The following is a 12297-nucleotide window of genomic DNA, read 5'->3' as shown; positions in this document are numbered from 1 at the left end:
GTTTGCCCTAAGCATGTGTGTATGTGTCGTTTAGCAAATCTTAAACTGTGCTCTGGACGACATCGAGATCTTTGTGGCACGGGTACAAAAAGCCGCTGAAGCTTTTGCCCAGCTTAACCAGCGTAATAAAAGCAGGAAAAATAAGAAAAGAGGACCAGCAGGTGTTTATTCTTCATTTGTTTTTCTACATCCATTAATTAATTTATGTATATGTATATTAATTAATTTATGTATATGACCTGGAGCTGTCATATTCACTTGAGTTTGTGAGCTTATAATAATATTTGAGTGTGTGATGATGTTAACAGCTGCTCTGTTTATTTGTTTAGAGGGAATGTTGACTCTACGAGCTAAACCTCCATCTGAGAAGGAGTTCACTGACTGCCTCCAGAAACTCAAGCTCTGTTTTAATCTGTTGGTGAGCTCCAGGACATGGCATGCTTTGATCTGTTACATCCTCAACTCACACACACACACACACACTGTTAACACACACTGCTAAGCTCTTTAACCCAGCATCAGGACATGCTTTTATTGCATTTTTTATATTACTACACTGACCAATACCTTGAACCTATTAAATTGAAACATGTCTTTTGCCATTTAGTTAGGGGTTACCACAGTGGTCCATTCATTCACATTCCTGACACAACCCTCCTATTTATCTGTGCTTGTGACCAGCACTAAGAGCGCAATGATATGTGTCCCCCATTAGCTAGCTTCACCTTCTCTATTTGTGAGCCCAGCCTGGGATTCCAACCCACAGAACTTAGGGACTGCTGTTGTTAGCAGCGTGGCTCTTAACCATTTCGCAACACAAGCTTACAGTTGTATCCTTTTTATAGCCTTTATACATTTAGAGTCTTCAAAGCAAAGTCTTTTGGGTAAGGATTAAGTTATAAGTCACAGTTTTGTCAATTCCCCAGTAGTGCCCCAGTAATTTCTCTCTATTCAATAGGACGGCTAAGTGGGTAGCACTGTCACCTCACAGCAAGAAGGTCCTGGGTTCGATCCCCAGGTGGGGTAGTCCGGGTCCTTTCTGTGTGGAGTTTGCATGTTCTCCCTGCATCCTCCGGGTGCTCCGGTTTTCTCCCACAGTCCAAAGACATGCAAGTGAGGTGAACTGGAGACACTGTGTTTGACATTAAACTTGTGAACTGATGAACCTTGTAATGAGTAACTACAGTTCCTGTCATGAATGTAACCAAAGTGTAAAACATAACGTTAAAATCCTAATAAACAAACTATCTGACACGTCTTATATAAGTAGAAACAGGAGTAGACAGTCATGTTATCCCATTATTTGCTCCAAGATAGCAGTACTTGAGGCGCTTAGGTGGCGCTGGATTTTATGTTAAAGGCAACAACACTAAGCTCCAAGTTTGAATCTCAGCAATGCTAGCAGTCGGACGGGCGGTTACAGAGACATGACGGGCTATGTCTGAGGTGGAGATAGCCAAAGTTCTGTCCAGGGTGTTCCTGCCTTGGGCCTAGCATCTCCTAGTAGAACCGGGACCTGCGCCGACTCTGACCAGGATAAAGCAGTTGATAGAAATTAAATGAAATAACAATACTAACAACAGTGAACATAAGAGTGGGCAAAAGTTAATATAAAAGAACTAAAACCAGTTCGAAAAGTCAACAGACATCGCCATTGTTTTTAAAAATGAAAAATAATGGTGGTGTCTACTTGCTGACCTCGTGCTCCCTCTACAGGCCAAACTGGAGAAACACATTCAGAATCCCACCGCATCAGAACTCGTCCACTTCCTGTTTGGACCCCTTGAGTTGGTAAGTACTTCACACAAGTACTAAACAGCGGTGGCAGATGTATGCTAATTCCTTACCTACATAATAGTACATATTATTATCCAACACATATACTATAATACAAAAAATAAAGTATGATTGCCATTTTACTGTACGTTTAAGGATCAAAGAACATGCTTGTGAATTCAAGTAAAAGTGCTTTTTCTGTCTGTTCTTAAAGCAGTATACTTTACTAAGCATGAATCTGGTATAAAGGAAAACGAGGAAAACAAACGTTTTCCTTCAAATGTTCTTCCAAAAAAGGATGGTATACTTAAAAATAGACCTACATTATAGTTTAGAATATTAAACCTCAATTTCTGTCTACATAAAAATAAGAAAATAAAATGTTATTACATGTTACAGTTCTTTGCTTTCTCCAAAGTAAAAACTGAATATCTAAATGTTGTGGTTAATGTTTTGCTTTTATCAAAGCTGTTTTAATTCTACAGTAATGAATGTCATTGAGTAATGTAGTGAGTAGAAGTAAAATTATGTAGTAAAAATAGCTGTGTTTGTGTAATGTCCTGCTGTAGGTGTTGCAGCGCTGTGGTAGCCCTGACCTGCCTCGCTCAGTCACCTCTCCACACTTGTCTCGGGAGGCAGTGGACTTTCTGAGAGGACACCTGACTCCTAAAGAGATGACCATCTTTGAGCTACTGGGGGAATTCTGGACCCGACCAAGGTAGCCTTGATTTAGTTATCACAACCCCAAATCAGAAAAAGTTGGGACAGTATGGAAAATGCTAATAAAATAAAAATGCAGTGTTCCTTACATTTACTCCGACTTTTATTTGATTGCAGACAGTTTGAACCCGAGATATTTCATGTTTTATCTGCTCAGCTTCCTTTAATTTGTTAATATACCTCCATTCCTGCAATTCAGGTTTGCAACACATTCCAAAAAAAGTTGGGACGGGGGCAATTTAGGGCTAGTAATGAGGTGAAAAAACTAAATAATGATGTGATTCCAAACAGATGATGTCAACAGGTGATTGTAATCATGGTTTGGTACAAAAGCAGCATCCAGGAAAGGCTGAGTCTTTGATGAGCAAAGATGATCAGAGGATCTCCAGTTTGTCAACAAATGCGTCAGAAAATAATTGAAATGTTTAAAAACAATGAACCTCAAAGAAAGATTGGAAGGGATTTGCATATTTCTCCCTCTACAGTGCATAATATCATTAAATGATTCATGGAATTAGGAGGAATTTCAGTGCGTAAAGGCTGTGATTGTTGATCCCTCAGATGGCACTGCATCAAGAACCATCACTCAACAATAGCTGATATAACCACATGGGCAAGAGATTACTTTGGCAAACCTTTGTCAAGCACTACAATATGGAGTTACAAGCACAAATGCCACTTAAAACTTTACTGTGCTGAAATACAGGAATGGATAAAAATAATAAATAAATGAAATGAAGCTGACAAGACAAAACATGAAATATCTCTGGTTCATCCTGTATGCAATGAAATAAAAGTCAAAGTTAATGTAAGGAACACTGTGTGTTTTTTTTAATTATTTGCATTTTCCATGCTGTCCCAACTTTTTCTGATTGGGGTTGTAAAATATTAAACTTTGCATTGTCAAATTAATACCCATCACAGGTTGTATCAATCATGGAGGATTAATACTTTCCTTAAGGCTCTGCTATTTATTTTTAGCCCTCTGCGTTAGACTGAGACTTGATAATCTTGTTTTTGTCTCTTTATATTTTGCATAGCACTTCTTAAACCCTAAAAAATGGTTGTTATCATTAAAAAAATCATAAAATTTATAACAGATACAATCGGAAAAGAGCACGGCAGGGTATGCAATTATCGTAAAATAATTAATGGTAAGTGGTGCAATGCAGCCTTGAACTTCAACAATCAATTTTTTTTTTTTTTTTTACATAAGCTTATACTTATTCCTAAAAAGCAGGCGGAACGGTGACTCAGGGTTGCACTGCTGCCTCACAGCAAGAAGGTCCTGGGTTCGATTCCCAGGTGGGGTGGTCCGGGTCCTTTCTATGTGGGTTTTCTCTGGGAGCTTGGGTTTCCTCCCACAGTCCAAAGACATGCAGGTGAGGTGAATTGGAGATTCAAAATTGTCCATGACTGTGTTTGACATTAAACTTGTGAACTGATGAATCTTGTGTAAGGAGTAACTACGAGTAACGAATAACTACATTCATTTCTGTCATGAATGTAACCAAAGTGTGTAAAACATGATGTTAAAAAAATCCTAATAAATAAATACATTTCCAAAATGTTGGGACATGGGCATGTTTACCACTCATGTCTCCTTTTCCACTACCATTTTCAAGGATACCAATTATTCAAGTTGTAAATATCTAAATATTTTCATTTTTGCTTGATATAACACTTTAGCTGCTGAACATATGTCTTTCTTATCATACATTGTGCTTAATAAAGCATAGTACTGTATATGGTATTAAGCATAGTAATGAATATTACCTTTTTCTCTTTTAAAGATCCGATTGGCCAAGGGACCAGTGTGCTGCTCTGTATATCCCACAATTCCGTAATGGCTGGGAACCTCCAGCAGAACTCTTCCGCACAGCTCCGTGGGAGACAGAGTGTTTGGCCACATCCCCCATAACATTAGAAAACAGGAAGGAAGAGGTGAGAAGGAGTGACATCATAAAAGAAACATTATTGTATTGTTCATACAAATTAATATGGCATAATGCAATATTGCTAAATCATTGAGTAACCACTGTATGTATACAACCTACAGTAAACAGTCTCTTACTGCAGACTTCTGTCCATTTATATGATATCTGCATTCTTTATTTTAGTTCTTCGACTCCAAGTCCCCTCTGTCATCAAATGGGTAAGTTTAAGTATTTTAGCATCTATTACTCTATGTACACTCAGGTGACAGTTGATCAGATTTCATTATACAGATGCACTTCATAAGTACACAGTTCCTGACCATCACAGAACCATTACTGATTAAGACTTTTTGGTTGGTGGAGCATTCTCTGCATTGCAGTGACATGGTATTGGTCATTGTTCAGTTTAGGTTGGGTATTTTTAATCCAATTATGTAAAAGTGTCAGCATACGCCGCCCAGGTGGCTCAGCGGTAAAATACGCTAGCACACCAGAGCTGGGATTTCGAATACATTGTATCGAATCTCAGCTCTGCCATCTGGCTGGGCTGGGTGGCAATATGAACCACGTTTGGCTGTTGTTCATACAGTGTTAAGGAGCCGGATAGGGACCTCATAACTGGTTGGCTGGTTGATGCCGTCTGGACAGAGTAGAGGTATAATGATGATCAGGGTGTGGCTTTCCGTGCACAGGGCGGATTCGCATATGAACTCGGCTGGTGCGGATGAAAAAATGCAGTCGGCTACTGCTCACGTATTGGAGGGGACATGTGTCAGTTCGCTCTCCTCAGTCGGGGTGGGGGTCAGCACCAGTAAAGAGGAAGCATAACGCAATCGGGTGAAGATTGGATGCTCTAAATAAATCGGGAGAAAAATGCATTTAAAAGAAAAAAGTGTCAGCATACACTTATCATCAGCACCACACACACTAATGTTCCCAATTTGACTGCTGTGCTAAAACTGGTCCACTACACAAATAGACAGATGTTGATATATGATGGTTTGCTTCCATTAATCAACAGGTTGATAAAGGAAGGGAATTCGGGCAGGCAGTAGAGCTGCACCATTATATTTGTATGAATAAGATGTTCCTTTCCCTGTAGATCTGCGTCTTCCTCCAAACATGTCAAATATGTCAAGATCTGCTACCACTTCGTAGCTCGTAATGCCAATGAGCTCTCTGTTCTTCAGGATGAGATATTAGAGGTGAGACATCAAACTGACATTGAGTTAGCTGTAAACAGTGTTGAATATGTGTTTTATTGAGCAGTACTGTGTGTGCAGGTAATTGAAGATGATACGCAGTGGTGGAAGTTAAGGAACAGGAGTGGACAAGTTGGGTATGTTCCCTTCAACCACCTAGATGTAGTTACACCAAAGGATCTTCGTAGTGTGGATGCGATGTACAGCCCGGTAATACTGAAATCTCATACAACTCAAGCATTGTTAATGCACTGAAAGTGTCGGCTGTATGAATCACTGTTTTTTTCTTTGTTTAGCTGTATACATCTCCATCTAGTTCCTTGATGAGAGGGAACAGTTTTGAAAAATCACCAAGGGATAAAGACTGTAAGTTTGCCTTAAAACTGTTATTTAGCTTAGAGACTCCAACTACAGTGTATCACAAAAGTGAGTACACCCCTCACATTTCTGCAAATATTTCATTATATCTTTTCATGGGACAACACTATAGACATGAAACTTGGATATAACTTAGAGTAGTCAGTGTACAACTTGTATAGCAGTGTAGATTTACTGTCTTCTGAAAATAACTCAACACACAGCCATTAATGTCTAAATAGCTGGCAACATAAGTGAGTACACCCCACAGTGAACATGTCCAAATTGTGCCCAGATGTGTCGTTGTCCCTCCCTGGTGTCATGTGTCAAGGTCCCAGGTGTAAATGGGGAGCAGGGCTGTTAAATTTGGTGTTTTGGGTACAATTCTCTCATACTGGCCACTGGATATTCAACATGGCACCTCATGGCAAAGAACTCTCTGAGGATGTGAGAAATAGAATTGTTGCTCTCCACAAAGATGGCCTGGGCTATAAGAAGATTGCTAACACCCTGAAACTGAGCTACAGCATGGTGGCCAAGGTCATACAGCGGTTTTCCAGGACAGGTTCCACTCGGAACAGGCTTCGCCAGGGTCGACCAAAGAAGTTGAGTCCACGTGTTCGGCGTCATATCCAGAGGTTGGCTTTAAAAAATAGACACATGAGTGCTGCCAGCATTGCTGCAGAGGTTGAAGACGTGGGAGGTCAGCCTGTCAGTGCTCAGACCATACGCCGCACACTGCATCAACTCGGTCTGCATGGTCGTCATCCCAGAAGGAAGCTGACGCACAAGAAAGCCAGCAAACAGTTTGCTGAAGACAAGCAGTCCAAGAACATGGATTACTGGAATGCCCTGTGGTCTGACGAGACCAAGATAAACTTGTTTGGCTCAGATGGTGTCCAGCATGTGTGGCGGCGCCCTGGTGAGAAGTACCAAGACAACTGTATCTTGCCTACAGTCAAGCATGGTGGTGGTAGCATCATGGTCTTGGGCTGCATGAGTGTTGCTGGCACTGGGGAGCTGCAGTTCATTGAGGGAAACATGAATTCCAACATGTACTGTGACATTCTGAAACAGAGCATGATCCCCTCCCTTCGAAAACTGGGCCTCATGGCAGTTTTCCAACAGGATAACGACCCCAAACACAACCTCCAAGATGACAACTGCCTTGCTGAGGAAGCTGAAGGTAAAGGTGATGGACTAAACCCAATTGAGCACCTGTGGGGCATCCTCAAGTGGAAGGTGGAGGAGTTCAAGGTGTCTAACATCCACCAGCTCCGTGATGTCATCATGGAGGAGTGGAAGAGGATTCCAGTAGCAACCTGTGCAGCTCTGGTGAATTCCATGCCCAGGAGGGTTAAGGCAGTGCTGGATAATAATGGTGGTCACACAAAATATTGACACTTTGGGCACAATTTGAACATGTTCACTGTGGGGTGTACTCACTTATGTTGCCAGCCATTTAGACATTAATGGCTGTGTGTTGAGTTATTTTCAGAAGACAGTAAATCTACACTGCTATACAAGCTGTACACTGACTACTCTAAGTTATATCCAAGTTTCATGTCTATAGTGTTGTCCCATGAAAAGATATAATAAAATATTTGCAGAAATGTGAGGGGTGTACTCACTTTTGTGATACACTGTATGTCTTATTAAATTATTGTGTGATACATTCAGGTTCACGACATTTGGGGACATTTGGGGACAAGAACTCTTTCTTGTTTTAAGTTCCCTTAGAAGAACTGTCTGTTTTTCAGCCATTAAACACCAAATGTAATTTCATCACATATACCATCCCCTTCACAAATATTGGCACCACTGGAAATGCTTCATTGCTTATACTTTTAATCTTTCATTGCAGATATTAACAAACACCTCCATTTATTACAAGTACAATGATTGAAAAATAAAACATCTAATTATTAAAATTAAAGATTCCCAGATTTATGTGTGCCACAATTGTTTGCACTTATACATTTAGTATACATTTTTGTATAGTTTCCCTTTACTAAGATAACAGCTCAAAGGTTTCTTCCATCATGCATAATGATACCGGAGAACACATGGTAAGGGATCTGAGACCATTAATCATACAAACGTAAATATGTAATGGTGTTGATAATTTAGATAGATTGTTTGGTTCTGTATTTAAAACATATACACAGATCAGTCATAACATTAAAACCATCTCCTTGTTTCTACACACACTGTCCATGTTATTAGCTCCACTTACCATATAGAAGCACTTTGTAGTTCTACAATTACTGATTGTAGTCCATCTGTTTCTCTGCATGCTTTGTTAGCCCCCTTTCATGCTGTTCTTCAATGGTCAGGACTCTCGCAGGACCACTACACAGCAGGTATTATTTGGGTTGTGGGTCATTCTCAGCACTGCAGTGACACTGACATGGTGGTGGTGTGTTAGTGTGTGTTGTGCTGGTATGAGTGGATAAGACACAGCAGTGCTGCTGTAGTTTTGAAACACCTCACCGTCACCGCTTGACTGATAATAGTCCACCTACCAAAATTATCCAGCCAACACCCCGTGGGCAGCGTCCTGTGACCACTGATGAAGGTCTAGAAGATGACCGACTCAAACAGCAGCAATAGATGAGCAATCGTCTCTGACTTTACATCTACAAAGTGGACCAACTAGGTAGGAGTGTCTAATAGAGTGGACAGTGAGTGGACACGGTATTTAAAAACTCCAGCAGCGCTGCTGTGTCTGATCCACTCATACAGCACAACACACACTAACACTCCACCATGTCAGTGTCACTACAGTGCTGAGAATAATCCACCACCTAAATAATACCTACTTTGTGGATAGACTACAGTCAGTAATTGTAGAACTACAAAGTGCTTCTATATGGTAAGTGAAGCTGATAAAATAGACAGTGAGTGTAGAAACAAGGAGGTGGTTTTAATGTTATGGCTAATCAGTGTACTTACATTTAGCTCTCATGTTTGGATGGATTTATGGATTTATGTTTGTTACAATGAGAAGCAGAGGATTGATTATAATCTCATCAGATGTTGCTGTGGAATTCTTCTCTTGGACTAAATGATGTAGTTGTTCCCTGGAATGTGTTTGTTTATACGATTTGTTAAGCAGTATAGCACAATATCCATAGTATTAGGCTTTTGCAGAAAGACACCTACTCGCCTTTCTCTTCCTCTCTCAGACCGCAGTCAGCAGATGGATGAAGTAAACGATGAGCTCCTAAAAAAGATAACCTCTCACAAGAATCAGCCAGTACGCAACTTTAAAGTGGAGCGCCACTCCAGTGCCTCTATCCCCCTCCGATTTGATTCTTCCTCTGCCGTGGTCACTGTCTGGCTTCAATCTAAAGGTTTCTCTAAAGCGTAAGTCTGTCTGCTTGTGCATCTGAGTTTAATTAGTGTGTTTGTGAGTAATTTAAATGCTGGTGCTTTGATCTAATGATGACTGCACTAGCCAAGTGCATATTATTTGCCTGATTGTGTGCTGGTTTGTGTGACATATTCAGGACTGTGGACTGCTTGGGTATTTTAAGCGGTGCTCAGTTGTTTTCCCTGAATAAGGAAGAGCTGAAGGCAGTGTGTGGAGATGAAGGGGCACGCGTCTACAGCCAGATTACTGTGCAGAAAGCCCAGCTAGAGGTCAGTTATCATTGACAATTTACAGAAATGTCTTTTACACTGGAAAAAACAGGCTGCCTTTAAAGGACTTTAAGTCGTTAGCACTTGCAGACTTTACACAGTAATGTACTGGATTACACTGTTTACTTAGGTTAGATCTAAAACATACAATGTGACAGAAGCAATGAAATGAATTTGATTAAACCTAAAATTTTGAGTATTTACTTGGTTTGGCTGTCCCATTAAACAGATGACTGATTCTTCTTAGGTTAGCCCAGCCTAGAATAATTAACTCTTAGTTTAGTTTAGTTTAGTTTATCACAGATCCTCACATTATAATAGCACACTGTCTGGGTGAGTGAACAGTGTTTACCAGGGCTGTAAATTTCTACTTCTGTTAAGCTATATTAGCCTTTGATCCAGGTTAAAGTACAATATTACTATTATTCATTTATTAAAATAACACACTAGACACAAAGCCAAATACCTCTTAGTGAGTGAATTAGTCTGCTGCCTACAACCGTCATCTCTTCTGTAAAATGAGCAGTAGGAATGATGCCAGGTAAAATAAACTATAAAGTCAAAGTATGTGGACACCTTTCCTAATTAAAAAGAGAGACGTTTGAGCCACATGTATCATTACCAGGTGTAAATCTGTTATATGCATACAACCTTGTGATATCAGTTTGGAGAAGGCCATTATCTGTTTTAGCATGACTGCAAAAGATGGTTATAAATTGAGCTAAAAATGAGTGCAATACATCCAGTTTATCCATGAATTATGCAAAACCCCAGCTCGAAAGTTTGTGTGGTATGTATTAGAAATTGGTTTACCATTTGATTCAGTTCTTTCAGGGATGTTGCACTGCTTACCTTTTGACATTTTCTGTCATGGGCGACAATGCACTGCTTAGCTCCAAGTAGATCCTAATGTTAAGATTTCTATTAGCACAGCTGGTAATTCTTTTTTGTTGTATATGTATAGTCAACATATAGTCAATATGTTTTGTTGACTATACATAGTAAAATACGTATATTTTACTATATACTAATTTTACTAATATAATAATTTAATCATATAAATAACACACCCAAAATTGCCATTAGTACAACAGCTTTACTGCACCACTACTACAGAGTGGCTAAGGCGAGATGTTGAACTCGTACAGTTTATGAAACAAAACAAGGTTTATTTTCCTTTCATGGTTATTTGCACACTTTAATGTTTTCCACACACAGACTGTTATCTTTAACTGGGATGTTATTTGGCAACTTTTTTTAACAATGCCAGGTTATCAGTAATATCAGCTTTAGTTGTATTTGACTTAAGCAACTTTCTGCTGCATCTAAAAGCAGATATGGACAAGTTAGTGTGAAAGTATTCTGTTGGTAGTGCACTAATAGTTGTACGGGGCATTTATTGCCAGCTTTTCTAAGTTCCAGTTTCAGCATATATACACAGGTAATATGTTTTTAGTTAAACAGGTTATTATTTGTGTATTTTCATTATATGATGCTGACTCAGTGAGACTAGGGGCATTTAAATGTAGCTTATAATTATTTTTTTATCTGTCCATTAGAAAAGCCAGGGAGACTCAGAACTGCAGGAGATCATGAGGAAACAGCAGGAGAAAATCGCCTCTGCCTCCACCTGATCATTATTGCTTTAGGAACTGTCATACAGACTGCCTTCAAGCTTCTTGTGTAAATCTTTAATAACAGTAAATAACAATATTAAAAAAAGGTTTTGAGGAAGTGATTAATGTTGTTCTATTAACTGTATGACCACACACTACAATCTTGTATATGCATTAAATTCATGTATTTATTTTGTTTTTAGAAAAGGCTTTGCTCCTTATAGATTAATTGCTTATTAATACATATCTATGATGAGACCATACATGAGCTTAACATTCTGTATAAAATATGTTTTAAAAAAATGCCCGCACTCAAATTGTCAATACTGTTCAAAATGATTTTTTAGCAGTTTAAATGTTCTGCTGTTGCATCTCACAGACTTTTTTTTATCAGATATTACCGTCATTGTCATGTGAATCTTTAATCTTCAAAAATTATTAAATGTAAATAATTCCATATTCAATGCAATGTTCAAGTGCTAATTTTTGTCATGAAAGATGGATTCAAAAACAAAATAAATTCAGCTGTCACTTGAGATCATGGTGGGGCTGCTATTTGGATCTCCTTGTTAGAAAGGCTAGAACCCAAAGACAATTATCTGAGGTAATGAGCAAAACAATCTGCAATCTGAAACAATTGAAACAACAAGAGTCAATCTGCACTATACAGTTGTGTATATGAATTATTTGTCCCCTGTTAAAATGTCAACTTTTTTGCATTTAATTTAATCATTGTATTTATTCAAAGTTAGATAATAATACAGACGGACTAGTAACAAATTTAAACAAGAAGTTTGGTGATTATTTCTCATTAATATGTCAGGAATCACTTATACAATGTTATTGTTCTTAGTAGTGGACCAACCTGCCACAACATCCAAATATCTTGAAACTTCTTGCTCAAACAAACTTCAGGGTTTTTGACTATGAGCAAAAAACATGAGCTATGGCAGAGTAGTCAAGCAGTAACACTAATAATAACATAAATGCTTGTTTCATGGAACATTCTATATTAATACAAAAGTTTAACTTGGTGTCTGTCAC

The 12297-nt window shown here is 38.9% G+C and overlaps 1 protein-coding gene across 3 annotated transcripts in view; it reads left to right on the top strand.

Annotated features, from left to right (window-relative positions):
- Positions 1-11789, top strand: part of eps8l2 (EPS8 signaling adaptor L2) — a 59108-nt gene extending 47319 nt beyond the window's left edge. For all 3 annotated transcript variants that reach the window (XM_062993443.1, XM_062993435.1, XM_062993450.1), the window contains 12 exons: positions 35-161; positions 330-418; positions 1717-1791; positions 2346-2494; positions 4290-4440; positions 4617-4651; positions 5536-5638; positions 5717-5845; positions 5932-6001; positions 9181-9361; positions 9505-9637; positions 11197-11789. In XM_062993443.1, coding sequence (XP_062849513.1) covers positions 35-161; positions 330-418; positions 1717-1791; positions 2346-2494; positions 4290-4440; positions 4617-4651; positions 5536-5638; positions 5717-5845; positions 5932-6001; positions 9181-9361; positions 9505-9637; positions 11197-11271 — 1317 coding nt within the window. In that variant the 3' untranslated portion in view covers positions 11272-11789. The remainder of the gene's footprint in view (positions 1-34; positions 162-329; positions 419-1716; positions 1792-2345; positions 2495-4289; positions 4441-4616; positions 4652-5535; positions 5639-5716; positions 5846-5931; positions 6002-9180; positions 9362-9504; positions 9638-11196) is intronic.
- Positions 11790-12297: the final 508 nt, after the last annotated feature.

Source organism: Trichomycterus rosablanca, chromosome 1, assembly GCF_030014385.1.
Source record: "Trichomycterus rosablanca isolate fTriRos1 chromosome 1, fTriRos1.hap1, whole genome shotgun sequence".
In the NCBI taxonomy this organism is placed as follows: Eukaryota; Metazoa; Chordata; class Actinopteri; order Siluriformes; family Trichomycteridae; genus Trichomycterus; species Trichomycterus rosablanca.
Note: the sequence above shows the minus strand (reverse complement) of the source record. Positions and strands in the feature narration are given on the sequence as shown.